The sequence below is a fragment of the Miniopterus schreibersii genome, assembly GCF_964146895.1.
Source record: "Miniopterus schreibersii genome assembly, chromosome: 1".
Classification (NCBI taxonomy): Eukaryota; Metazoa; Chordata; class Mammalia; order Chiroptera; family Miniopteridae; genus Miniopterus; species Miniopterus schreibersii.
Genome location: NC_138101.1, coordinates 106,638,288 through 106,664,786, shown reverse-complemented (window position 1 = coordinate 106,664,786; position 26,499 = coordinate 106,638,288). Strand labels below are relative to the sequence as shown.

Below are 26,499 nucleotides of genomic sequence, written 5' to 3'. Positions count from 1 at the left end.
GAAGAGTCCAGCTGCAACTAGAGCAGGAACCCCTCCCTCCCCAACTGTCCCCTCCTCACCCTCCTCGCTCTTGTCCACAGCAGTAGGCTCACTGCCGATATCCTGCCTTCATCTCTCTTGGGTATTTCCTCCTCCATCTCCCTTCGGCCTCAGTCTGATCCCCGAGTTCAGTCTTTGTGGAGGAAGAGTCTTTATTTTCCATCCTCAGTTTTAATATCTTTTTCAGGCTTTCTGTCTTTCCCAGGTTGGCTCTCCTTCTATATCCTCATCACTCCAGTATTGTATTTGTGAATGAATGAATCAAAGAATGAGGCTCTCCCTTCTCTCACCATCCATCTCTCAGCTCCTGCTATGTCTCAGTACCAATAAGTCCCTCCTCGACAACATGTCCAGGTCTCCCACCATTCACACTTGACCGTGGGCTCAGGCACTCCCCACCGGCCATCCTGCCCAGCGATCTCAGCTCCCAAACTTTCTCCCTTATAAAGTCAGGCAGCAGCAGACACCCAGGAATGCTGCTGCTGCCCATGACGCATGCTGGCTGTGGGGCCGCCTGGCTGCCCCCAGGAGACCAGGAATGTGGCAGGAGCATGAACATAAGGATCAATGACCAGGGAGGGGTGGGGTGAGGGTGGGGGTGCCTGGACAGGTGGCAGGGCCGGGACTACAGGCTTTCTGCTTCTCTCTGTCAAATTGCTTCTCCTCTGGGGCCTCGGGTTTTCTAAGAAGTAGAAGCCAAGTCCCCCTATTACAGGCAAAGCTGCAGAGAACTTTGATATTGTGGAACTCATTGCCCAGGAAGTGGGGACCCAGGGCTAAGGAGGCAAGAGGCCCCATGCCAGGCTCTCTAGACTGCGACTGTTCTGGAGCAAGAGTGATGCTCCCAGTTACAGCCAGGATGGGACAGAGGGAAGACGGAAGGCAAAGACAAAAACAGGGAGAGGCGAGGAAAAGCAGAGGCAGAGACAGGCAGCAGGGTGGCTGAAGAGCCAAGACAGAGACAAGGAGAGATGAAACAGAGCTAGGGACAGACAGTCTGGCTAGCTCCAGGGTTTCTAAAGACTCAGAAGGAGCAGGATCTGCAGCAGCCCCTAGCCTGGAAAGGCACCCATGCTTTAGACCTGCTCCTAGCCTGGGAATGGGTCTACAGCCTGATTACGCATACATTGCCCCTTGTCCCAAGAGCCTGTTGACAGGCAGATACTTGGGCATCATGATGGAAGTAAGCCTCATGTTTGGGGTCCCCCAGGGGTGGGGACCAAGTTCCCATTCACAAACATCCTAGGAGTCTGCCCAGGGAGCCAGAAGATGCCCACATAACCTGTGCCCTGCCAGAGGGTGGCTTGTCAGGGGCCCTTGGTCTAGGCTTCACCTCCCCATGTGAGAAGGGGCTTGGTAGGGAAAGACACAAGCTCTTTCTGTGATCCCAGCCCTTGTCTCAGGAAGAGGGATGGAGCTGCCCAGTCCTGGACCCAGACAGCAGTGCCCTGTTCATGGGCAGGAAGGGTGGGATGCTATGGGCCTTATCCACCTTCAGTAAACCTCTTGGATGGATGAGTGCCGAGCAGGAGGGGCAGGAACCCTCCAGGAACACAAGGTTCCTTTCATGGAGCCAGACCCAGCCAAGTCATGGCAGGTGGGCACTGAGAGGCAAGACAGGCCTGGGCAAAATTGCTGCTCTGTCCTGGCAGCTCTGTGCCACACACACACACACACACACACACACACACACGTACAAATAGCCTTATGTAAATCCAAAACACACCCCCAGCAACCACCCACACCCTTGCACACACATGCAAATGCACATCTATATAGCCCTGTACACTCACCTACATGCCTTCATCCAGGCAGAGAAACCCATACATGTAGGACTCTTCTTGCTCCTTCACTTATCCCCCAGACCCTGTGGGGCATCCTGTTCCCACCATTCTGAAGGCTTGGTACCATCCTAGCAGCCCACAACATGAACCCTCTGCACACCCATATTAGAGAACAGATCTCTGGATTGGGAGAGGAACCTCCAGGACTAATACCCACAGGAAGGAGGAGGAAGGATTGGAAAGAAATGCTCATTTTACAAAATGGTGGCCCAGAGGCCTACACTGAGCTCTTCTCCAGCTACTGCAGCCCTGAGCTGGTCTTTTGATGAATCATGGGTCTTCTTGACTCAAGAGATTTAAGGGAAGGTCTCTAGGCAGTTCTAATGCCTCCTCTCCTCCCTCACCACCCAACACCCCATCAGGCCACTAAGCCCAGCTTAGTCATATTACCTTTCCCTCTATCTACTCCTCTGTCTTCAACTTTCCAGAGCCTATATATTCCTGCCAGTCTCTCACTTGTCCTTGCTGCCCATTCCCCTCCCTCTCTGCTCCTCTACACCACCTTTATCCCCCCCAGGAAGCCCTTAGGGATTGACTTCTAGCTCATTACTTCTTTATCCGGTACCTCCTATCCATTCAAAGCCCCTCTCCAATGCCCACCCCCACCTCCCAGGACAGAGATTCTAAGTTCTTGCAACTAAAGCCCATCAGAGACAGTAAGAGGGGCAGAAGACCGAGAACAGAAAGTAGGGGTGGCGAGGTGGGGAGGACTGTCATAGTTTCCAAAACCCTGGCCAGCAAGGCCTCAGAAGCCTCTGTTGGGGAAGGGTGGAGGGTCTGCCTGGCCTGCACACACCCAGCACAGCACAAGGCTGCTTGTGTGAGCCCTTCCCTCCTGGCCCCACTGGAAATAGCAGTGCCCAGCCCCTCAATGAGCCCATTCAGAATCCAGCCCTCTGGAAAGTACCCCTACATCCTGCTGCCCTCCCACTTGGGCCTGGAGAATCAGGCCAAACTGGCTGTTGCTCTCCCCTGCTGGGACAGCACTGCAGACAAGTTGGTTAGAGCTGGCCATCTACTTCCTGCTTAGTCCAAAGCCCTGACCTTGATCATGCCCCAGCAGGTTTATATCCACCTTTAGCAAAAGAGAATGTGGATGGGTATGCGGGCTCTTTCCCACACAGGGGAGAGAGATGGGCCTTCTGTGGGTGGTAGGCAGATAAATGTTTAGCAATGGGCTCTCTGGGAGACAGGGAGCCCTGATTTGTGGTATTGGCCTCTTTCCATGGTATAAATATTATCACTGGGCAACATCACCTGGCTCACAAAATCCCTAAAAATTTGCAATCAGCTCTTGCCAGTTGCTGAGCTCTAGCCCACCATGGTGGTGGCCCTGTTCTTCAGGGACCCTGTGCTCCACTCTCTCTGCTGTAGTGCCCTCAGTGTAGTATGCTGCATTTTGTTCTTAAGAATCAATGTCCTTGCAGATAAGTCTCTCCATAGGTGCCTGCCACCTGCCAGTCCCCTGACCTGTACCTTACCAGCACTGAGGTCCACTAGGCTTGCTGGGCCATGTTGCTCAGATGGTTTTGCAGTTCTTATTTGATTCCTTTAGCTTCCCAAACAAAGGCTCTGATGTTTCCAATGAGTGCCAGCAAAGGAGATGACTAGGGGGGATTTAAGTTCAGCCCAAGGGGAAAAGCATTATCTGTCTTGGACATCCCTTGAGTGGTTCTGGCTGCCCATAGGGCATACATGCCTCAGACTCCTCCAGTGGCTATTTTTTCAGGCACCTGTTGGCTGGCTCAGGTTGGCCAAGGACCAGCAGGTATGTAGCTGGTGCCAGGTCATCCCTATCAAGGCCATCAGCCTTTATTCACTCACATGGGGTTTAAGGGAAGCCAAACAGGGATGAATCATCTTTTTCACCCTTTACTGTCTGCTTCTCCTAGCCTTGGACATCTGGGGGACAGACTCAGAGTTATTTTTGGCCCTAATCTCCACAAAGGAACAGACTAGAAATTGCGGCAGCAAGTTGGAGGTCAAGGGAGGCTAATTTGAGGAAACTGCCTGGAAGGAGATGGCAACTTAAAAAAGAAGGTGTCCCAGTATGGGACAAAAGGGACCCTGAACAGTGACCACTAACCCTGTGAAACCCCTACTGCTTTGGGAGGTCCACTGGCCTGTCCAGCAGACTCTCAACTCCTCCCAGGCCTTGTCTTCAGCCTCAGACCCTTCCTTGGAGAAGTCAACTGTTCTCATCCTGGGCTCCCTGGCCATGGTGAAAACAATGGGACCAGATCTGATTGCTCACCAGGGACCATTAATAGCTCTACAGCAGGTGCAACATGCGGTGATGCAGGAAGTTTTGGCCCATTTGGGGTCCCGCACTGCATTTGGCCTCCATCTGGCCTTAGAACCTTTGCTCCTCTGTAGACTCAGGCCAAACAAGCTGCTTCTGCCACCCCCAAAGGTAGTTGGGAGCATGGCCCACGAGAAAAGCAAAGATGAGTGGGCTGTCTGTCAATAACACCACCAGGCCCTAGCCATGGCCCCAGCCAACTCACAGAGGTGGGGCATAGCATGGAAAATGTGGCCAAAGTATAAGGGCACTTAGGAAAAGGATTTGGTCAAGGATCAGTTGGGTGTAAAGGTGGCTCTTCTGGAACTCCAGTCCTGGGATTTGTAACCAGCAGGCAGGTGATCATGCCAGTAATGGTTTCCCTTTAGGCCAAGGAGGGTCTAGACCCAGGATGGAGATTCTGCTGGGGCCTAGGGGAGCAGAGCCATTGCTGGCAGAGGCCCCTGACCCCAGAAACCTCTGAGGAAGAGGCCTGAGTTGCTTGAAATTGCAGGGTTGGGCCTTCTTCAAAGGCAAAATCTAGGCTGGATACCTTCTGGTGCCTGCAGGTGCTGGGATACAGCTGAGGCCCATGGGACAGCCACATGGAAGAACCATTAGGGTGCGCCAGCATGAAATCCTTCCCCGCAGCCCACACATTCGCTCTGTAGCACCTGTCCTCCTCCAGGCAAGGGTCTGAGACTTGACCAAAACTCCTTCTCTCACACAGCCTCCTTCTTCGGTGAGAACCACCTGGAGGTGCTTGTGGCCACAGTTCTAAAGAACATAGACCTACGGCTACAGTTCTCCACATCCCAGACTGAAGCCCTACTTCTTCTGGCAGCAGGCCCAGCTGACCATCTTCTCCTGCAGCTCTATTCTGGACACCTGGAGGTCAGTGACATCTCCCTGCTGAACTCTAGCTTTCAATGGCCCCTAACCAGCTGTGTGAACTTGTCAAGTCATTTTCACCTTGGCGTCTCAAGTTCTCCACTGTGAGATGGACAACAGCATCCCAGAAGCTGTGAGTCCCTCATGAACTGGCTCTGCCCTCCTGCTCTCCAACCTCACTTCTTACCACAACTCTAGCTGGCCTTTGGGTGCTGATCACACTGATGGTTTTCAGTTCCCTGGTTATCTATGATCTCTTGCTGCCAGGTCTTCTCTCACTCCATGCCTTATACCTGCCTCACCCACTCCCTGCACCTGCCCAACTCTAGCTTCACCTTGAAGTCTCAGCATGGACATCCCTCCCACCCCCACTGCTCACCTGGGCTCTGCATAGCACCAATCATATCTGTCGATGATGGTAACAACAATACTGCCACAGCTTCCTCACTTTTCCATTTCATTCTTCAAATCACCACAAGCTAAATTAGCAAGGATTCCTCCGGCTCTCTCCCTTGAGGCTTCTCCCTAACCATGAAGAGTTCGAGAACCCAAGGTCTTAGTCTAAATGAAAGCCATCTGATTCCATACCACACTGAGAAGACTATGACCTAATCATCCATCAGCCCATCTGCTACTCACTGCCATAAAGTGTCACTGTTGAACACAGCCTGTTACAGCTTGGTCCTGATACCCTTCCTCTCTGCGAGATGCAATAAGGCCACACCCCTACAAAGGTGCTTCATACTTGGACTCCTAAGGTCTGGGTTCTTAGTGCTCTGCTCTTTCAGTTGCCCTACTCTGCCAAGACCATTTTACCATCTGGTTATGAAAGCACTGCACTAGAGTCAGTTCTGGTGTCAATGCCCTGGAGACAGACCATGTCCTTCTCTCCCAAGGATCTCCCCTCCCTTTAGGTCAGGGAGCTTTTCTTACTAAACCTTCACAACACAGAGCCTCTGATTGGGCTCCCCGTCCCTAAACATTGAGCCTAGCTGCCCCACTCAGGGCCCTCAGCAGGGAGTTCCCAGGTGCCCATGATGGAATCTTTTGTATTCCAAGGTAATTTTTATGGCACCTCTTAACCAAGGAAAGAGGGGGGGATTTTATTTTTATTTTTATTTTTTAAAATATATCTTTATTTATTATTATTATTTTTTAATATGTCTTTATTGATTTCAAAGCGGAAGGGAGAGGGAGATAGAGATAGAAACATCAATGATGAGAGAGTCATCGTTGATCGGCTGCCTCCTGCACACCCTCGACTAGGAATCAAGCCCGCAACCCAGGCATGTGCCCTAACCGAGAATCAAACCAAGATCTTCTGGATCCTAGGTTGATGCTCAACTGCTGAGCCATGCCTGGCCAGATGATGTGGAGAATTTTTTTTTTTTAATTTATCTTCATTGTTGAAAGTATTACAGATATCCCCCCTTTTTTCCCCATTGATCTCCTCCCCTCCTGTATCCAATCCACCCCCCCAGGTCTTCACCACACTATTGTCTGTGACCATGGGTTATGCATATATGCATATAAGTTCTCTGATTAATTGCTCCCCACCCATTCCCCCACCCCTGCCTTCCCACTGAGATTCATCAGCCTGTTCTATGCTTCTATATCTCTGGAACTATTTTGTTCCTCAGCCTATTTTGTTTATTAGATTCCACATATGAGTGAAATCATGTAAAACTGAATCAGGAAGAATCAGAAAACCCGAATAGGCTAATAACAACTGATTAAATCGAAGCAGTAATAAAATAAAAAAAACTCCCAGCAAACAAAAGCCCTTGTCCAGATGCCTTCATAGGGGAGCATTCTAATTCTTTAAGTTGTAGGGTTAGATAGTGTTGACTTTTTATCTGGCAGACCTATTCAGTGAAGTCAGTGGGGAGTTAAAGTCCACAACTATAACTGTATTGCTGTTGCTCTCTCCCTTAAAGTCCTTAAGGTTATTATTGATAGGTCCTCATTTATTGCCATTTTAATTCTTTATGTCTATGTTTCTCTCTCTCTTTCTTCTTATTATTACATCAGTCCCTTTAACATTTCTTACAATGCTTCTATTTCTACTTCTAATTACAGCAGTCCCTTTAACATTTCCTGGAATGCTGGTTTGGTGGTGATAAACTCCTTTAGCCTTTTTTTGTCTGGGAAGATCTTTATTTCACCACCTATTTTGAATGATAGCCTTGCTGGATAGAGTGTTCTTGTTTTCAGATCCTTGCTTTTCATTACCTTGAATACTTCATGCCATTCCCTTCTGGCCTGTAGAGTTTCTGATGAGAAATCAGCTAACAGCCTTATGGGAGCTCCCTTATAGGTGACAGATTGCTTTTCTCTTGCTGCCTTTAAGATTCTTTGTCTTGAATTTTTGGCATTTTAATTATGATGTGTCTGGTGTGGGCCTCTTTGGATTCTTCTTGCTTGGGACTCTCTGTGCCTCCTGAACTTGTGTGACTTTTTCCTTGACCAGGTTAAGGAAGTTTTCTGCCATTATTTCTTCAAACAGTTTCTCTAACCCTTGCTTACTTTCAACCTTTTCTGATACTCTAATGATGCGAATATTGTTACATTTCATGTTGTCCCACAGCTCCCTTAGACTGTCCTCCTGTTTTTTGTTTTTTCTTTTTGGTTCTCAGACTGAGTGATTTTTTCTACCCTCTTTTATTTCACTGATCCAATCCTCAGCTTCCTCTAATCTGCTGTTTATTCCTTCCAATGTATTCTTTATTTCTGCTTTGTCATTCTCAATTTCCTTCATAGTTTCCATATCTTTTTTCATGCTGTTGAGCATTCTTACAATCAGTATCCCGAACTCTATATCTGCTAGATTGCTATCTCCATTTCATTTAGTTCTTGTTCTGAAGACTTCTCTTGATCTTGCATTTGGGGCTTGCTTTTTGTCTCCTCATTTCGGCTGCATATTTTGGGTTGCTTCTGTGTATTAGGTAGGCCTGCTAGGACTCTCAGTCTTTTTGGAAGGTCTCTGGTGCAGGCCAATGTCAGACACTGTTTGTGACTGACCTTGAGTACCCTGTTTGGAGCTACCAACAACCCATGGCTTGAGGTCCCCTCTGTTGGGGCTTGGTGCATTTGGGCACAACCAAGATGCCTACCAAAGTCTGCTTTTCCAATGCCTGGGTCCAGAAGCAGATCAGGCAAAGATTTCAAAGCACTCTGAAGTCTGTCTCTGCCTGCAGGCTGATTAATCTGATTCTCTTAATGAGCTTCAGGCTGTAGAAACTCTATGAGGTAGGGTGAAGGGTTTCCAGCAGGGTGGGGCAATTGCTTCCCCCTCAGGCAAAAGATACTTGGAAGGTAAATGTCTGCCTCTGCAGTATGGTGGAATGACTCAGCACAGGAGTCCAGAAGGGTACCCCCTGAGCTCTATCTCTAGAGCCCATAACCCTAGATTCTCCTCACACAGCTCCAGTCCACTCTGCCCTCCCTCGGCTGACGCCCAAGGTGAGTGGCTCACACGAAACTTTGTGTATTGGCTCTTTAAGATGGTGCCTGCAGTTACAGCCATCTCGCAGATAGAAACCCAGCTGCTTTTCACAGCCATATGTTATGTGGGCACCTTTCTCAGTTCTGGTGCTTTTGGTTGGGAAGCCCAGGCTGGGGTTTAGGCCCCAGATTCCTCAGTGGGATCCCCTCCCCCCATAGCTGAAATGTCCCTCCAGACCTTCAGCTGCTGCCTGTGGGAGCCCAGTCAGCCCTCTTGTGCCTCTGCACTTCCTAACAGTCTTTATGTGGTCTCCACTTTTCCTCCTTGGTTATGAGGGTACTCTCCAGCTTGTCTTCAGTTGAAGTTGATTATTCAGGATGGTTTTTCTCTATTTTAGTTGTAATTCCAGTTTGGTCCCATGAGAATGTCAGTGTAGCTTCCACTCAGTCCGCTGCCATCTTTAATCTCCCTGGGAAAGAATTTTTAAAATCTAGGTTGAATGTGTAGGAGAGCATCCTCTAGATGTCAGTTATTTGTAGAAAGGGACAACATCTGACTCATATCAGAGCCCAGAGCCTGTCCTGACCTCATAGGAATCACTCTCATGAGTGTATGGAAAATGAATAAAGAAATGGAAGGAAGGAGAGAGGGGTGGCATAAGAAGACCTTGTCCTAGGCCCTCTACTCTGAGGACCCCAAGTGATCCTTGGGACCAATTATGCTTTTCCAGCAAAAGTGACAGATTCACAGGGCTGCCTCCTCTACTCCCCGTCTCTCCTCAGGTCAGACTTGTCCTAGGCCAAGAGGAGCTGAGGCTGCAGACCCCGTCTGACATCATGTTGAGTGACTCCATCCTCCACACGGTAGGGCTGACAATGTCAGGTGGCTGGGCCTGGTTGTCAGTCGATGGGCTCCTCAACACCTCAGCCCCAGTCCCAGGGGCCCCTCTGGAGGTCCCCTATGGGCTCTTTGTGGGGGGCACTGGAAGCCTGGGCCTGCCCTACCTGAAGGGAACCAGCCGACCTCTGAGAGGTTGCCTCCATGAAGCCACCCTCAATGGCCACAGCCTCCTTCAGCCACTGACCTCAGACGTCCATGAGGGCTGTGCTGAAGAGTTTTCTGCTGGTGACGATGTGGCCCTGGGCTTCTCTGGGCCCCACTCACTGGCTGCCTTCCCTCCCTGGAGCACTAAGGATAAAGGTACCCTGGAGTTTACACTCATCACAAGGAGCCAGCAGGCACCCCTGGCCTTCCAAGCAGGGGGTCAGCATGGGGACTTCATCTACTTGGATATCTTTGAGGGCCACCTGCGGGCTGTGGTTGAGAAAGGACAGGGCACTGTGTTGCTCCACAACAGTATGCCTGTGGCCAATGGGCAGCCCCACGAGGTCAGTGTCCACATGGATGCTCACCAGCTGGAAATTTCCGTGGACCAGTACCCAACACGTACTTCCAACCGTGGGGTCCTCAGCTACCTGGAGCCAAGCGGCAGTCTCCTCCTTGGGGGGCTAGATGCAGAGGCCTCTCATCATCTTCGGGAACACCGCCTGGGCCTGGCAGCGGGGGCTGTCAGTGTCTCCCTGCTGGGCTGCATGGAGGACCTCAGTATCAATGGCCAGAGGTGGGGGCTCCGGGAAGCCTTGCTGACTCGAAATATGGTGGCTGGCTGCAGGCCTGAGGAAGATGAATACGAGGAGGAGGATTATGGCCCCTATGAAGTTTTTTCCACCCTGGCACCTGAAGTTTGGCCAGCCATTGAGCTGCCTGAGCCCTGTGTGCCTGAACCCGGACTGCCTCCTATCTTTGACAACTTCACCCAACTGCTGACCATCAGCCCCCTGGTGGTGGCAGAGGGTGGCACAGCCTGGCTTGAGTGGCGTCATGTGCAGCCCACCCTGGACCTGAGGGAGGCTGAGCTACGCAAATCCCAGGTGCTGTTCAGTGTGAGCCAGGGGCCGCGCCACGGCACGCTGGAGCTGGACATTCCGGGTGCGAAGACTCGGAAAATGTTCACCCTCCTAGATGTGGTGAATCGCAAGGCCCGCTTTGTCCACAATGGCTCTGAGGACACCTTCGACCAGCTGGTGCTAGAAGTGTCAGTGACGGCTCAGGGTCCCATGCCCTCCTGCCTTCGGAGGGGCCAAACTTACATTCTGCCCATCCAGATAAACCCTGTCAATGACCCACCCCGCATCATCTTCCCTCAAGGCAGTCTCATGGTGATCCTGGAACACACACAGAAGCCACTGGGGCCTGAGGTTTTCCAGGCCTATGACCCAGACTCCACTTGCGAGGGCCTTACCTTCCAGCTCCTGGTCAGTGGCCCTGTGGAACGCCGAGACCAGCCTGGGGAGCCAGCAACTGAGTTCTCCTGCCGGGAGCTGGAGGCAGGCAGCCTTGTCTACGTCCACAGTGGCGGGCCTGCCCAGGATCTCATCTTCAGGGTCAGCGATGGGCTGCAGGCCAGCTCTCTGGCCACACTGAAGGTGGTGGCTGTCCGGCCAGCCATTCAGATCCGCCACAACACGGGGCTGCACCTGGCCCAGGGCTCTGCTGCACTGGTCTTGCCTGCCAACTTGTCAGTGGAAACAAATGCTGTAGGGCAGGATGTAAGCGTACTATTCCGAGTGACTGGGGCCCTGCAGTTCGGGGAGCTGCAGAAGCAGGGGTCAGGTGGGGCAGAGGGTGCGGAATGGCGGGCCACACAGGCCTTCCACCAGCGGGATGTGGAACAGGGCCGAGTGCGATACCTAAGCACTGACCCAGAACACCGTGCTGAGGACACAGTGGAGAAACTGGCCCTGGAGGTGCAAGTAGGCCAGGAGACCCTGAGCAATCTGTCCTTCCCAGTGACAGTCCAGAGAGCCACCGTGTGGCTGCTACGGCTGGAACCACTGCACACTCAAAACACCCGGCAGGAGGCCCTTACCACAGACCATCTGGAGGCCGCCCTGGAGGAGGCAGGCCCAAGCCCCACTACTTTCCACTATGAAGTGGTTCAGGCCCCTAGAAAGGGTAATCTATGGCTCCAGGGCACGAGGCTGTCAGAAGGTCAGGGCTTCACCCAGGATGACCTGAAAGCTGGTCGGGTGACCTATGGGGCCACAGCACGTGCCTCAGAGGTGGTCAAGGATGGCTTCCATTTCCGTGTCACAGCTCCACCACACTTCTCCCCACTCTTCACTTTCCCCATCCATATTGGTGGTGACCCAGATGCTCCCGTCCTCACCAACATTCTCCTCTCAGTCCCTGAAGGTGGTGAGGCTATCCTCTCTGCTGATCACCTCTTCGTTAAGAGTCTCAACAGTGCCAGCTATCTCTATGAGGTCATGGAGCAGCCCCGCCATGGGAGGTTGGCATGGCAGGGGGCACAAGACAAGAGCACTATGGTGACATCCTTTACCAATGAGGACCTGCTACATGGCCGGCTGGTGTACCAGCATGATGACTCTGAGACCACGGAAGATGACATCCCATTTATGGCTACCCGCCAGGGGGAGGGCAGCGGTGGCATGACCTGGGAGGAGGTACGTGGTGTCTTCCGAGTGGCCATCCAGCCCGTGAACGACCATGCCCCCGTGCAGACCATCAGCCGCATCTTCCATGTAGCTCGGGGTGGGCGGCGACTACTCACTACAGATGACGTGGCCTTCAGTGATGCCGACTCTGGCTTTACTGATGCCCAGTTGGTGCTGACCCGCAAGGACCTCCTCTTTGGCAGTATTGTGGCTGTGGATGAGCCCATGCGGCCCATCTACCGCTTCACCCAGGAGGACCTCAGGAAGAAGCGAGTACTATTCGTGCACTCAGGGGCTGACAGAGGCTGGATCCAACTGCAGGTGTCTGATGGGCAGCACCAGGCCACCGCACTGCTTGAAGTGCAGGCTTCGGAGCCCTTCCTCCGTGTAGCAAATGCCTCTAGCCTTGTGGTCCCTCAAGGAGGCCAGGGCACCATTGACACAACTGTGCTCCACCTAGACACCAACCTAGACATCCGCAGTGGGGATGAGGTCCACTATCATGTCACAGCTGGCCCACACTGGGGGCAGCTGCTCCGGGCAGGCCAGCCAGCCAAAGCCTTTTTTCAGCAGGACCTGCTGAATGGGGACATCATCTACAGCCACAATGGCAGCCTCAGCCCCCGTGACACCATGGCCTTCTCTGTGGATGCAGGACCTGTGCACACAGATGCCACCCTACAAGTGACCATTGCCCTAGAGGGGCCACTGGGCCCACTGCACCTGGTCCAGCACAAGAAAGTCTACGTCTTCCAGGGGGAGATGGCTGAGATCAGAAGGGATCAGCTGGAGGTAAAGGGCTGGGGGATGAGCAGAATATGGGCCTTCATGCTGTGCATGCTTGGATGTTTTGGGTATGCCTGTGGTATCTTCTGGGTCAGGTATGTGTACATGCCTTGAGTATGCTCCTGTGTACATGCATGTTGTGTGCCCAAGAGTTTCTGAGGAATTTGTTGTACATACAGCTGCCTATGCATTGTGTGTGCCTCCACATGTCATGTGCATATGTGTGCATGCTCTGGCAAACCATGCAGATTCCCGGGCCCCACCCAGGTCCCGAAATCTCTGAAGTTGAGCCTAAGAATCTGTATTCTAGTAACAAGTTGTCTGGAGGATTTTCATGGACACAAACTTTGAGGACTAGCTGCCCCCCAGCCTCCCATGTCCTCAGCTCTTTTCCCATACCTCAGGCCAGGATTCATGGCTTGAAGAGAGCTGCTGACCCCCCCAGGAACCTCACAGGGCAACCACAGGATTCCCAGCAGGCCTACCGACTTGCTTTGTGATCTCAGGCCACTCCTACACTGCCAATTTCTGAGCCCCTTGGGGTTCTGGCTGCCTGGACTTTGGGGTAGGATGTGACTATGCATGTCTGGCATCAGGCTGTCTTTGCCCTGAGGAGGCAGCATTTGAGCCAGGTTTTGAAGAGTCTAGGTTTCAATAGCAGGAAATGAGGGGAACCATATTACAGGTAGAGGGAACAGTCCAGGCAAAGGCACAGAATCAGGAATGTGAATTTGGGGGTGGACGATCAGGTGAGGGAGCACCCAGCAGCCCTTGGTTTGGGTGGGTCTGCAGGCTCCACGGAGCCTATGGTGTCTTTGAGTCTGTGCCTTTAAGAAGGATGGAGCGCCCTCTGGTGGTGAAAAGTGGCAATAGTGGGGGCAGGGCAGCCTGTGCGTGCGTGTGCGTGCGCGTGCGTGCGCGTGCGCGTGTGAGAAGATTCTAAGTCTCTGTTTAGACCTCAATGTTTGGTAAAATTATATGTCTGTGTCACTGAATCTGGGGATGTGTGATTGTGTACATCTCTGAGAGTGTGTCTCAGAGGCCATGACGGTCTCCGTGTGCCTGTGGTGAGTCGGTGACCCTCTGTTAACCAGGCAGCCCAGGAGGCAGTGCGGCCCGCAGACATTGTGTTCTCAGTGACGAACCCCCCCAGCGCTGGCTACCTGGTGATGTCTCGCTCCACCGCTGCAGCTGAGCCGCCCAGCCTGGACCCCGTGCAGAGCTTCTCTCAGGAGGCAGTGAATGCGGGCAGAGTCCTGTACCTACATTCCCACCCTGAGTTCTGGAGTGATACCTTCTCCCTGAATGTGGCCTCGGGCGTGGGTGCTCCCCTCGAGGGTATCCACATGGAGCTGGAGGTGCTGCCGACCACCATTCCACTGGAGGCACAGAACTTCAGTGTCCCCGAGGGTGGCACCTGCACCCTGGCCCCTCCTCTGCTCCGCATCACTGGGCCCTACTTCCCCAGGCTTCCAGGCCTTGACCTGCAGGTGTTAGAGTCACCCCGGCACGGGGTCCTGCGGAGAGTGGAAGACCCTCAAAACAGGACCCTCACCACCTTCTCCTGGAGAGAGGTACGCTATCAGGGAGGTGCCAGGGGTACAGGCCAGTTCTGGGGGCAGAATGGGTTAGCCCTAGAGGTGCCCAGACTGGGGATGTGTGCAGAGAGGAGACGTGGAGCCCACCTTTAAGGAGTATTTTTGCTTCAGATACTTTACCTCATTCCTTCTTCACCAGGCAGATATAAAGGACTGTCCCATTTCCTTCACTCCTTCATTCCTTTACTCTGGGAGAAAGGGTTGTCCCCACCTGCAGAAACTGAAGCACAGAGGGACTCAGTATCCCTCCCCACCCAAGGGCAGGGCATGAAGGGTGTTGAGCCTGACCTGCAGCTCTGGGCTGGCCCACAGGTGGAAGAACAGATGATCCACTATGTTCATGATGGGAGTGAGACACGGACGGACAGCCTCATCCTAGTGGCTAATGCCTCAGAGATGGACCGCCAGAGCCATCCTGTAGCCTTCACCATCACCATCCTGCCTGTCAATGACCAACCCCCTGCCCTCACCACAAACACAGGCCTGCAGGTGAGAGCATTCTAGGACCACCTCCTACTCCCACTCCCAGAGAAAGGCCAAACACACAGCTTCCCCCTCTCTAAGCCTCACTTTTCTCCTTAAAATAGGGACACTGCCACATTGCCTCACTAGGTTGTTGGGAAGAGGGAAGAGCTATTGCACTGAAAATAGAACACAGGTGTGAGGCTTTGTACTTGGACACTTATAAGCATGGTAGGCAGCCTTGTGAATGGCCACGCTTGGCCCTGCTCTTTCCTGGACTCACTCTCAACAGAAGGGTTTTTCTGTGGCTTAGGACCAGAACTCATGAAGAAAGTTTCTTTCAAGCCCTTGAGGGTGGACTCCAGATGGGGAGCCATTAAGCTCCCCACTTCCATACCCAGCAAGTAAAACTCAAAGCTTGTCTCCCCAAGCCCCTGCCCCAATACACAGGCCACAGCAATGTTCCCCCATTCAGCAGAGGTGGAATTTGAGGCCCAGACAGGTGACAGAACTTCTCTGCTGTCTCAAAAGTAGTTATTGGTGGAACAGAAAGGTGTGGCTTGACCAAGGCCACCCAGCAAAACAGCACACGGACAGGGTATAGACTCCAGGTCAGCAGGAGCCATGGGAGGCTTCAAAGGAGGTTTGACAGGCTGTTATGACAGGAGCACTGGGCGTTTTTGTTGATTAGGATATGTCTGTGGGAAGCAGCCCAGTGGTAGGGAGGCCAGCAAAAGGTAGGGTATAGGCTAAGGGCTGTCAGGGGGAAGCTCAGCTACCAGGTGGTGCTATCCACCGTGTTTATGTCAGGAGCCTCCATTCATAGGGGCCCTCCTAGAGCTCTGGAAGAGGCAGCCTGGGGCTAGGGGAGGGAGCCCAGGTATCCCAGAGGGTTTAGTTCTCCAGGTATGGAAGCCTCTCCCCAATACTGCTCACAAGTTACTGACTCAGCAAGACGTGTAACAGGACTCTGGGAATGGGATCCTGCCCTGCTGGCAAGTGGGAGGGCTGAGAGAGGTTCCCCTTCACTCTGAGCATAGGGAGGGGCAGTCTGCATCCAGGCACACCTCACCCACCCACTGGGGCTTGTGAACTGCCCTAATCCCAGTGCTGCTTCAGTGCTTCAGGATGGTGGCCAGCCATCAGCCTCTCCAGCTCTCCCTGCCTCCCACTCCCTCCCTCACCTGGAAGGGGGGCCCATTTCTAAGTATCCTGGGCAGGCAAAAATCACTATTCCCATAGTGTGTCCAGCCCCTGCCTAGACTCACTATGGAGAGTCTGAGGGAGACCCCTGCCCTGCCAGTGAGACAACCAGATTAAGCAGTGCTGTCAGTCAGGTTTGGGGGTGGGGGTTCTTAGGGTGGGGGTAAGAGCTAGGAGCTTCCTGAGGTAGAGGGACATGAGCTGTCCTTGAGGGATAGTAAGAATTAGGGCAGATGGGAGCAGGGAGCCTGGGGTAGGGGCCCTGGGGTAACAGGGAAAGGTGAATGGGGTAGGACCCTTTGTACAGAGGAGCCCAGAATGGCCATTGGTGGGGGCAGAACATTCACAGGCCTGTGTCCTCAGATGTGGGAGGGGGCCACTGTGCCCATCCCTGTGGCAGCCCTTAGGGGCACAGACGGCGACTCAGAGCCCAAGGACCTGGTCTACACCATCGAGCAGCCCAGCAATGGACGGGTAGTGCTGCAGGCGGCCCTGGGCACCGAGGTCCACAGCTTCACACAGGCCCAGCTGGACAGTGGGCTTGTGCTATTCTCACACAGAGGTGGGTGCTTTGAAGTGGGGATACCCTAGGACCGGGTACCAGCATGGGCCAGTGATATCAACTCCACATCTGCCCTCAGGAGCCTTGGATGGAGGCTTCCGCTTCAGCCTCTCTGATGGCAAGCACACTTCCCCTGGACACTTCTTCCACGTGATGGCCCAGAAGCAGCTGCTCCTTTCACTGGAGGGCAGCCGGACGCTAACTGTCTGCCCAGGTGGGTCTGCCAAGTGTGGGTGGCACACCAGGGTCATGCTGCCTCTCCAGCAGTTACAAGTCTTGCCCTGGCCCATGGTCTAAGTCTGACAGGCCCTTTTTGCTTCTCACAGGGTCTGTCCAGCCACTCAGCAGCCAGAGCCTGAGTGCCAGCTCCAACACAGGCACCGACCCCCATCACCTGCTCTATTGGGTGGTGCAGGGCCCCCAGCTTGGCCGGCTGTTCCACACACAGCAGGGCAGCACTGGGGAGGCCCTGGTGAACTTCACTCAGGCTGAGGTAAGGGCCCAACTCTACAGCCACAGCTCAGGTGGCCCACTCTGCCATGGACACACATGGACATGGGTACCAGGTCCAGCATAGTTGGCAGCACATTCCCTGGGCCTCTTATGGTCCAGGCCAGGCATGCCTTGCCCTCCAAGAGCCACTAGGCCCATACAGCAAATGGGACTTAGTGTTCCATGGTAGGAGAGAAGGATGCAGGAGGTCAGGGCAACAGGGGCTCAGAACAGAGATCAGTTCCTAGGACTTGGCTTCCAGAAGGAAGATGCAGTTGGACCCTAGAGGCTAGAAAGTGTACAATGAATGGGGGAAACTAATACACCCCAGTGTTTGGTGAGGGGCAGTGTGTGGTTCAAGGGATGGAGTTTGAGACGAAGGCAGCTATTGGACCTGTGGACAGAGGTAGGAGCCAGCAAGAAGCAGAACAGGTCCCGGGAGCCAGTGAGTGGACAGAAGGCAGCTGAGTAGGTCCAGCAGGGAGTGGAGCTGCCATCTGTCCATCACTGCAGTTTCAGGGCTTGGCTGTCCCGGAATACAGCAGAGGCTACTATCAGTTAATACTCAGACTCCAAGGCTACTAAAATCACAGAGCTCTGTGCTAACTGTACCCGTACTAGCAGCCATCACTTAGCACCCCTTCTAAGCACAGGAGGTGCCAGGGCAGCCTTGGTTCTCCCAAAGACAGAGCAAGTGGGGAGCTTTCAGACCTCAGGAAAGGAGGGGCTTTAATGGTGGTGGGAAAGGTTTCTTGGGTCTTTCGTATCAACCAACATCCACTAGGCCTGGGTTCTCTGTTCTCTTGGAGCCCTGGCTTCTGCTATGGCACCCTTCCTGCCCCTCCCTATAATGAAATATTCAGCAGGCTGGAGGCTGCAGCAGTTATGCACCCTGAGTCCCTGAGAACCTTTGTCATCAGATGCCCAGAAAGTGGGAGGGAATCGACCAGGCCTTCAGAGCCCTGCCCCCACCCTACAGTGCTTCTCCCCACATCTCAGTAACCTGAAGGACCAGGTTGAACGGCCACCAGGGGGGTGGGCTGGCAGCTCCATGCAGAGAAGCTGGGAGTAGGCTGCATAGAGAGACTCATCCACCCTTGGGGAAGGGGGTTGGGCAGGACTTGGTGGTATCTGACATCACCACTGCCCCACAATACTCTGAGTTAGGTGGGACAGGGAACAGGTGTCCCCATTTTGCAGATAAGGAAACTGAGGCTCACAGAAGTCAGGTTACTTCATTCAGAGCACATGGCTACTAAGAGGCAAAGCCAGGATTGTGCTTTTTTGTTAGTCCAAGGTTTCTTTCCCTGGAGGACATTTCTTGCTCCTAGAGCTCAGGGACCCTCTCTACCCTGCCTGTGATTTGCCCTACCCTCAACCAGACCCCTCCCACCCAAGATGCTCCTGTACCCAGGCATTCAGCCTCCCACCCCCACTTCCAGGGGTCTTCAATTCCTTCCTGCCCACCCTTCAGCCTGGGCCAAAGGTTACAGCTGTCTGTCCTTGCAGGCCACTTCTGGCCAACAGATGTGTTTTAACTGATCTGCACAATGCATTCAATATTTTTAAATTAATGGTCAACATACAACCTTTGGGAGATTTCAACAACAACAAAATAATTTCCAGTTTTTTAAAAGGCCTGTGTTCCATCTTAGGGCAATCAGCTGAGAAGCCACCACCCCTTTAACTGGGCTGTGCTCCCCAGTCACCACAACCCTACTCTCCTAAAGTCTCCTGCACCAATCAGTTTCCAATAGGACTATTGCACAAGTCCTATTTTTCTGAGAGGAGGAATAGTTCTGTGTCTTCTAAAAGGAAAAAACAGCCCAGCTGGGCATGGCTCAGCAGTTGAGCATCGACCTAGGATCCAGGAGATAGGGGTTTGATTCCCAGTCAGGGCACATGCCCGGGGTTCCGGGCTAGGCAGCTGATCAATGACTCTCTCATCATTGATGTTTCTATCTCTCTCTCTGCCCCTCCTTTCCTCTCTCTGAAATCAATAAAGATATGTTTAAAAAATAATAAATAATAAAAATAAAAGGAGAAAACAAAAGATAAGCCAAGAAGACACATTAGGATCAGAACAAGGAAGAAACTTATTTCTCTATGGAAATGAAGGCTGTGCCTGGTGTTTAACATGCAGGCAGCCCTAGCAAGCAGTAGGTTGGCTGGACTGGACTTGCTGAGGGCAAGTGGTCAGAGGTGAGGTAGAAGGGGTAATGGGGTCTCCATAGTCAAATGGCAAGCTATTGCATTATCTGAGCAAGAGTGACAAAACCTTACTTTTAAAAGTCTCATCTGGCTTTTGTATTAAGAACAAACTATAGGGGTAGGGGAGCAGGGGCCAAAACTGGGCCACAGTTAGGAGGGCTACTGTCATAATCCAGGCCAGCTATGACGGGGCATGGGAAAAGAAGGGAAATCTGAGATGATGCCAGAGTTTGGCCTGAGCCACTGGAAGAACAGAGCTGCTGTCTTCGCAGTGCGAGGACGAAAAGGAGTCCGCATGGTGGATGTGGAGTTTGAGATGCCCACTAGACATTTCCAAGGAGCTGCCAAGGACACAGGTATATGAGAGGCTGGGGTTCCAGAGAGAGCACTCCAGGTGGGAGATACACATAAGGAGGTTGTCACATAGCTGGCATTGAGGACTGAGTAAAGAGCACATGGCGCCTGCCTGCAGATGGAGAAGAATTTCAAGGCTGAGTCATAGATGTTGGGGAGAAGAAGAGGGACCAAGAGAGTCTGTGAAGAAGCAACTACTGAGATAGGAAGAAAACCAAGACAGCAGGCCATCCTGGAAGCAAGGGTGCATTAAAGGAAGGGGTGCTCACATGTGGCATACACTGCTGAGCAGGTAAGATGAGTCCTGACAACCCACCATTGGATCTAACAACACGAAGGCCACTGGTGCCCCAGGCCAGAACAGGAGCAAAGCCCAGGTGGAGTACATTTAAGACAGCATCGGGAGAGTGTGGGTTATTCTTTTTGCAGTTTTGCTATAAAGAACAGCAAGGGAGAGGTGGCAAATGTTTGTGGAAAAAGTGAAGTCAAGCTTTTCTTTAAGATGGAAGAAAGAATAACATGGTTGCATAATGATGGGAATGATCCATTTGGGGGGAAATTGATGCCATAGGAAAAAGAAGGGAGATGGTAGAAGTGGTATCTTCAGTAGGCAAGGCGCAGGGATCAGTGCAAAGAGAAAGGACTTCTGTCGAGAGAGAAACAGGTAGAGTATTGCTTTCCCCAGAGGCTCAAAGAAGAGATTAGCCCAAGTTGGCAAAGACCTGATTTGACACAAGCCTCTGGCTGTAGAGCCTGGGTCTTCATTGCCACGTGACTGCCTAGTGGTGACACACTAAGCCAGTAAGGGAGAGTACAGGTTACAGATACAGAGGCAGGCAGAAATGGGAGAGCCTAGAGTGAGGCTGGGAGGCTACCACCATAATCCAGGGGTGGTCTGGGGTGGGGAGGAGTGCCCAGTGCCAACCTGGGAGGGGGCTGCCGGGCACCCAGGCTGGACTGTGCCTCGTCCCAACCATGGGGGTCTCCCACAGGTGAATGCCGGGAATGTTCTATATGAGCACAAGATGCCTGCTGAGCCCTTCTGGGAGGCCCATGACACCCTGAAACTCCGTCTGGCCTCACCTCCTGCTCCCGATGTGGCCACCACCCTTGCTGTGACTGTATCTTTTGAGGCTGCCTGTCCCCAACGCCCCAGCCGCCTCTGGAGGAACAAAGGTAAACAGCATGATAGGCTGGCAAAGTTAGAGGGACACTGGGAAAGGCCCAGAGAGGAGTGGACACAAGGCCAGGGTCAGCCCCCAGGGCCTGGAATATTATAGGGAAGATGGGCAGATAGAGAGGCTTTGAAGTTAGAGGGGAGACATGATCCTTGTTTCTCCTGGGAACTATGAACCCCATCCTGGGGTATCTGGTCTGAGTGGGGAGGCAAACCTTGCCTTGGGGCCCTGGTCTGAGGGTCCACTGCTCTCCCCTAGTGGACTGGACCTTCATAGCCTGTGTTTTACCCCCAGGTCTCTGGGTCCCCAAAGGCCAGCGGGCCAAGATCACCAGAGCTGATCTTGACGCTTCCAACCTCCTGGCAAGCGTTTCATCGTCCCAGCGCCTAGAGCACGATGTGCTGTTCCGGATCACACAGTTTCCTGCCTGGGGCCAGCTGCTGCTGTCCGAGGAGCCCCTCCATGCTGGGCAGCCCCACTTCCTGCAGTCCCAGCTGGCCTCGGGGCAGCTGGTGTACGCCCATGGTGGTGGGGGTACCCAGCCGGATGGCTTCCACTTCCGTGCCCACCTCCAGGGACCAGCGAGGGCCTCCTTGGTGAGACCCCAAACGTCAGAGGCCTTCACCATCACAGTGCGAGATGTGAATGAGCAGCCACTTCGGCCACAGGCTTCCATCCCACTGCGGCTCACCCGCGGCTCCCGGGCCTCAATCTCCCGGGCCCAGCTGAGCGTGGTGGACCCAGACTTGGCTCCTGAGCAGATCGAGTTCAAGGTGCAACGAGCACCCCACAATGGCTTCCTGAGCCTGGCAGGGGCCAGTACGGAGCCTGTGAGTCGCTTCACGCAAGCCGATGTAGATGCAGGGCGGCTGGCCTTCGTGGCCAATGGGAGCAGTGTGGCAGGCATCTTCCAGCTGAGCGTGTCTGATGGGGCCAGTCCACCCCTGTCCATGTCCCTGGCCGTGGACGTCTTGCCATCCACCATTGAGGTGCAGCTGCGGGCACCCCTAGAGGTGCCCCAAGCCTTAGGGCACTCCTCACTGAGCCGGCAGCAGCTCCAGGTGGTTTCAGACAGGGAGGAGCCAGACGCCACATACCAGCTCATCCAGGGGCCCCAGTACGGGCATCTCCTAGTGGGTGGGCAGCCAGCTGCAGCCTTCAGTCAGCGCCAGGTAGACCAGGGTGAGGTGGTCTTTGCTTTCACCAATTTCTCCTCTTCTCACGACCACTTCAATATCCTGGCACTGGCCAGGGGTGCCAATACATCAGCCACAGTGAACATCACTGTGAGGGCTCTGTTGCATGTGTGGGCAGGTGGGCCATGGCCCCAGGGTGCCACCTTGCGCCTGGACTCCACCATCCTAGATGCAGGTGAGTTGGCCAACCACACAGGCAGTGTGCCCTATTTCAGGCTCCTGGTGGGACCCCGGCATGGCCGTGTGATCCGTGTGCCCAGGGACGGCCAGCCTGTGGAGCAGTTCACACAGCAGGACCTTGAGGATGGAAGGCTTGGGCTGGAGGTAGACAGGCCAGAGGGTAGGTCCCCTGGCCCCGCAGGTGACAGTCTCACTCTGGAGCTGTGGGCAAGAGGTGTCCCACCTGCTGTGGCCTCACTGGACTTTGCCACTGAGCCTTATAATGCAGCCCAGCCCTACAGTGTGGCCCTGCTCAGTCTCCCTGAGGCTACTCAGACAGAAGCAGGGAGGCCAGAGAGCAGCCCCTCAACTGGCGAGCCGGCACCAGCAGCCTCCAGCCCTGTGCCCACTGTGGCCAGAGGGGGCTTCCTGGGCTTCCTCGAGGACAACATGTTCAGCGTTATCATCCCTGTGTGCCTGGTCCTCCTGCTCCTGGCACTCATCTTGCCCCTTCTCTTCTACCTCCGCAAACGCAATAAGACAGGCAAGCACCATGTCCAGGTGCTGGCAGCCAAGCCCCGCAACAGCCTGGCTGGTGACACGGAGACCTTCCGCAAGGTGGAGCCTGGCCAGGCCATCCCACTCACAGCTGTGCCTGGCCAGAGGCCCCCACCAGGGGGCCATCCCGACCCAGAGCTGCTGCAATTCTGCCGGACATCCAACCCCGCCCTCAAAAATGGCCAGTACTGGGTATAAGGCCTGTCTTGGGCCCACACACTGATGGGCCAGGGACAGGGACAGGCTTGCTCAGGTCCAGGCCCCATTGCTCCCATGCCCTGGTGCTGTCTGAGTGTCCCCAGAGCCAGAGAGACTTGAGGACAGCAAGGGCGGAGGGTGCTGGAAGGAAGTTCCAGGGGTCCAGGACAGAGTAGAGTCAAGAACTGGGATCTCCCCAGCTCACTCCATGCATGGAGAACTATAAGGGGCCAAGGACAGAAGCAGGCTCAGGGAGTCAGTCCCCTGTCCTGGAGCTAGCTTAGGCTGTCAAAACCAGAGTAACCTCCTATATGGGTCAGGACTCTGGGTCCTGGGTCTGTGACCTTGGGTAAGTCACCCCTAACCCTCTTAAAGGCAAGGAAAAGAAAGGAAACGGAAGAGCAGACGGGTTCCTCGGGGTTCCCTCCAAGTCAGGCCTCCCCTTGTCTCTACCCCTGCTCTTGTTGAGAGAAAAACTTTACCCCTCCTCTTTTAGGAACATGGTATTCCCTGGAGCAGAGAGCAGGAAGTGAGAGCCCCTCCACCCTCTGGAAGGCATAAGCCAGTAGAATATGTTCAGAGTGCAAGGTGGGTGGGTCGCTCTGGGGATGTGTTTATTTAAGGGAGATTGCAAGGGAAGTTAACGTGGTCCTAAACTAGCCCAGATTGATGGAGCCCCTGGCAGTGCGGGATGGAGGAGTGTCTGAGGCCAGTTCATTCCCACCTCCGCAGAATGAGGGCTAAGCAAGCATGGGTCTGTGGCCTTGCAGCAGGTTGGGCTGGGAGCATGCAGGGTCTGAGGCCATGGGCACTATAATGCCTGTGCTCCCTTGACAACTGGAGGGCAGGCAGTTGGGGACACTTGGCTCCATGGGGCCTGGATAAACAGTACTTCAGAGATTCTGGATAGCTGTGTGTTATTTGTCTGACTGAAATGGGCCCTTGTCCACACCAGCCTGCACTCCCCTGGGCCTCAGCCAGCAGGGCGGCCAAGGCCACAGGATCCCTGGACCTCCACTCCTGAGGCCTTCCAGATCTCTGCCTCTTCTTTGTGGGATGGGACCAAAGTCGTTTGGTTTAGTAGACATAGGCTAGGCCCTCTCCAAAGAGCTTAAAGCAAAAAAGGAAACCAAGAGATGTTCAGCGTCCAGCCCTAGATTTCTTAGCCTGAGTTTTGGCTTCCACAGCCCTATTCCTCCCCACCCACCTCTCAAAAGGTTGGAGCAGCAAAGTGAGGAGACTGAAGGGGACATGGGGACCCCAAGGCTGGGCCCTGGTACTGATGGGGAGGCTGAGAGAGTGTCACCCGCAGGCACCTGATCTCAGCTCTGAGACTTTCCAAAGGAAGATTTCTGCTGGCCTCCAACCTTCCAACAAGAGAACCAAGGGTGCTCCTCAAACACAGAGTAAGAGGCAAATATTCTGAAAGCTGTTCCTGTGTGTGGCCTCAGAGGTTGTTATTTGGTTAGGGATGGGTTTGGAGACAGGGTCTCCAGAAGGCCCCTTATGAGTTGCTGAGGAGCCACCACGCTCTGGCCCTTTCCCTATGGAGGGTTTCCCAGGGTTGGGGGCAATGGAGACAGAATCTAGGTCCCAGGTGATACCCCAGGTTGAAGTCCTCAGAAGAAGCATGAGTGGTATCTAAGCTCTGGGGCGGGGGGGGGGGGGGGGGGGGGGGGGGGGGGAACTGAGCACAGGCAGATTGGGAGTGGAGAGCCCCAGCCAGCCTTTGGCAGCTAACCTGTATTTGGGGACCAGAGTCACATCTTTTCTGTGCCTCAACGTCTGTAACATCTAAACTAGAAACCAGGGCAAGAGAGGAGATCCTGTCCCTACCACTGGCTGCCCCTGGACCACCCTTCCCTCTGATGCCCTTTATATCCCAGCATCCAGCCGCCTAGATACTCTTCACTCTCTCAGAAGGCTCAGTAGGGCACCTGGAATCCTGGTGTGTTACTGCTAAAAGGGACCCAGAGGACCACAGGGAGACTGAGAGAGGGGAAGAGTCACACAGAGCAAGGCATCAGTAGAGTAGGCCAGACTCCTAGGCTCAGCCAGCTCTTATTGCCACAGAGAAAAGCCTGTCCTAGAGGGTGGCCAGGGCCCATAGGTGAGGACCCCCACAGAGATCCCTTCATACCCAGAGCTCTAATCCTGGCCCAACTTCTAGGTTTCTTCAGCACCCTCCAGGCCAGCCTCACACAGGGCTCTACCAAGGGTGTCTCCATGCCACACCCCATGCTTTGCCCTGCCTCTCCAGAAGCCTAGGGCTGCATCCTCAAGGCCCCAATATCAGGCTAGTCTCCACCCAGAGTAACTAGTTTCCCTGGAACTGTAATCCCTCCAGGCAGGATCTGGCCTCAGCTGGGAATTCCCCCAGAAGACTGACCCAACCCTCTCTGTTGCAGGCTGGCCTGCTCTGCCCCCAGTGCCTACTCTGGCTCCTCTAAGCCTCTGTTGGACAGTGGGCTGGCACCCAAGGAATTGTGCCAGCAGCTCTGTCAGGATCTTGCAGATTTCAGATATGCCCCTGAGGCTTATGCCCTCCTTCTGTTAAGGAGCCAGCTATTCCTAGTCATTGTGGATAGAAGTCAACCTGTATACAAGTGATCAGGAATGTCTGGGAGCCTCTGACCCTCTTTCTCATACATACACACAATGTGCACTTATACAAACAGCTTGCACCTTCATATCTTCAGACACACAACACAGAAATAAATACCTGCCTACATCATACATACATGCACACACAAACTTTGGAGATATGTGCTCTTACCTATGGCCTTCCCACAGTCCCAGGAGCTGGCCACATTGAGCCAAGAGCCAAGATGCCTTGCCCATCCAGAGACCCAAGCTGACATCAGCACAACTGGGAAGTGCTCCACAGTGGGAGGCGTGGTGGTGGAGGGGATGTGGGGAGCAGAGTAGGGAGTTCCAGAAAAGCACAGATCTCTGGGTGGGCTTGGAAGCCCCGCCCACCACACTAAATGGTGTAATCTCTCAGGTGCCAAAGAAGGGGCTCTTTTTGAGCCCCTCTCCTCATTCTGTAAGCAGGCCCTTTATTATTTTTTTTATTACTTGCATTCTTTTATATATATCTGAATTGATAAAATTTATTTCAGAGAGAGGGAGGGAGTGGGAGAGAGAGAGGCATCAATGATGAGTCATTGATTGGCTGCCTACAGCACACCCCCCACTGGGGATCAAGCCTGGGCATGTGCCCTGACTGGGAATCGAACCTCGATCTCCTGAGCCACGTCGGCTGGGCTAGAAGCTGGCCCTTTAAATGGAGTTGCTATGGCAGCTGTGGAACTCCCAGAGCTAGAACCATCACCCTCCAATAGAAAGCAGGAGAAATGTTCCCCCACCACCACCTCTGCTGACAATGGGAACTGCCAGGGTTGCTGACATCTTCCTCTGGGCCCTGAATATTCCAGACTTCAAAGGGGTGAAGGTACCTGGGTAGCCCTCCAGAGTTCTCTGGTTGGCATCCTGTTGCTAGTCATACATATGAGTAAGCCCTG

The 26,499-nt window shown here is 53.7% G+C and overlaps 1 protein-coding gene across 3 annotated transcripts in view; it reads left to right on the top strand.

Moving 5' to 3' along the window:
* CSPG4 (chondroitin sulfate proteoglycan 4) overlaps window positions 1–23,880 on the top strand; it is a 38,153-nt gene extending 14,273 nt beyond the window's left edge. The window contains exons 2-10 of one of the 3 annotated variants that reach the window (XM_081138947.1): window positions 4,895–5,058; window positions 9,283–12,810; window positions 13,899–14,378; window positions 14,715–14,891; window positions 16,431–16,629; window positions 16,709–16,843; window positions 16,956–17,122; window positions 20,679–20,862; window positions 21,159–23,880. In XM_081138947.1, the coding sequence (XP_080995073.1) occupies window positions 4,895–5,058; window positions 9,283–12,810; window positions 13,899–14,378; window positions 14,715–14,891; window positions 16,431–16,629; window positions 16,709–16,843; window positions 16,956–17,122; window positions 20,679–20,862; window positions 21,159–22,975 (6,851 nt within the window). In that variant the 3' untranslated portion in view covers window positions 22,976–23,880. The other 2 variants (XM_081138948.1, XM_081138949.1) reach the window with 2 other exon arrangements.
* The last annotated feature ends 2,619 nt before the right edge of the window (window positions 23,881–26,499 follow it).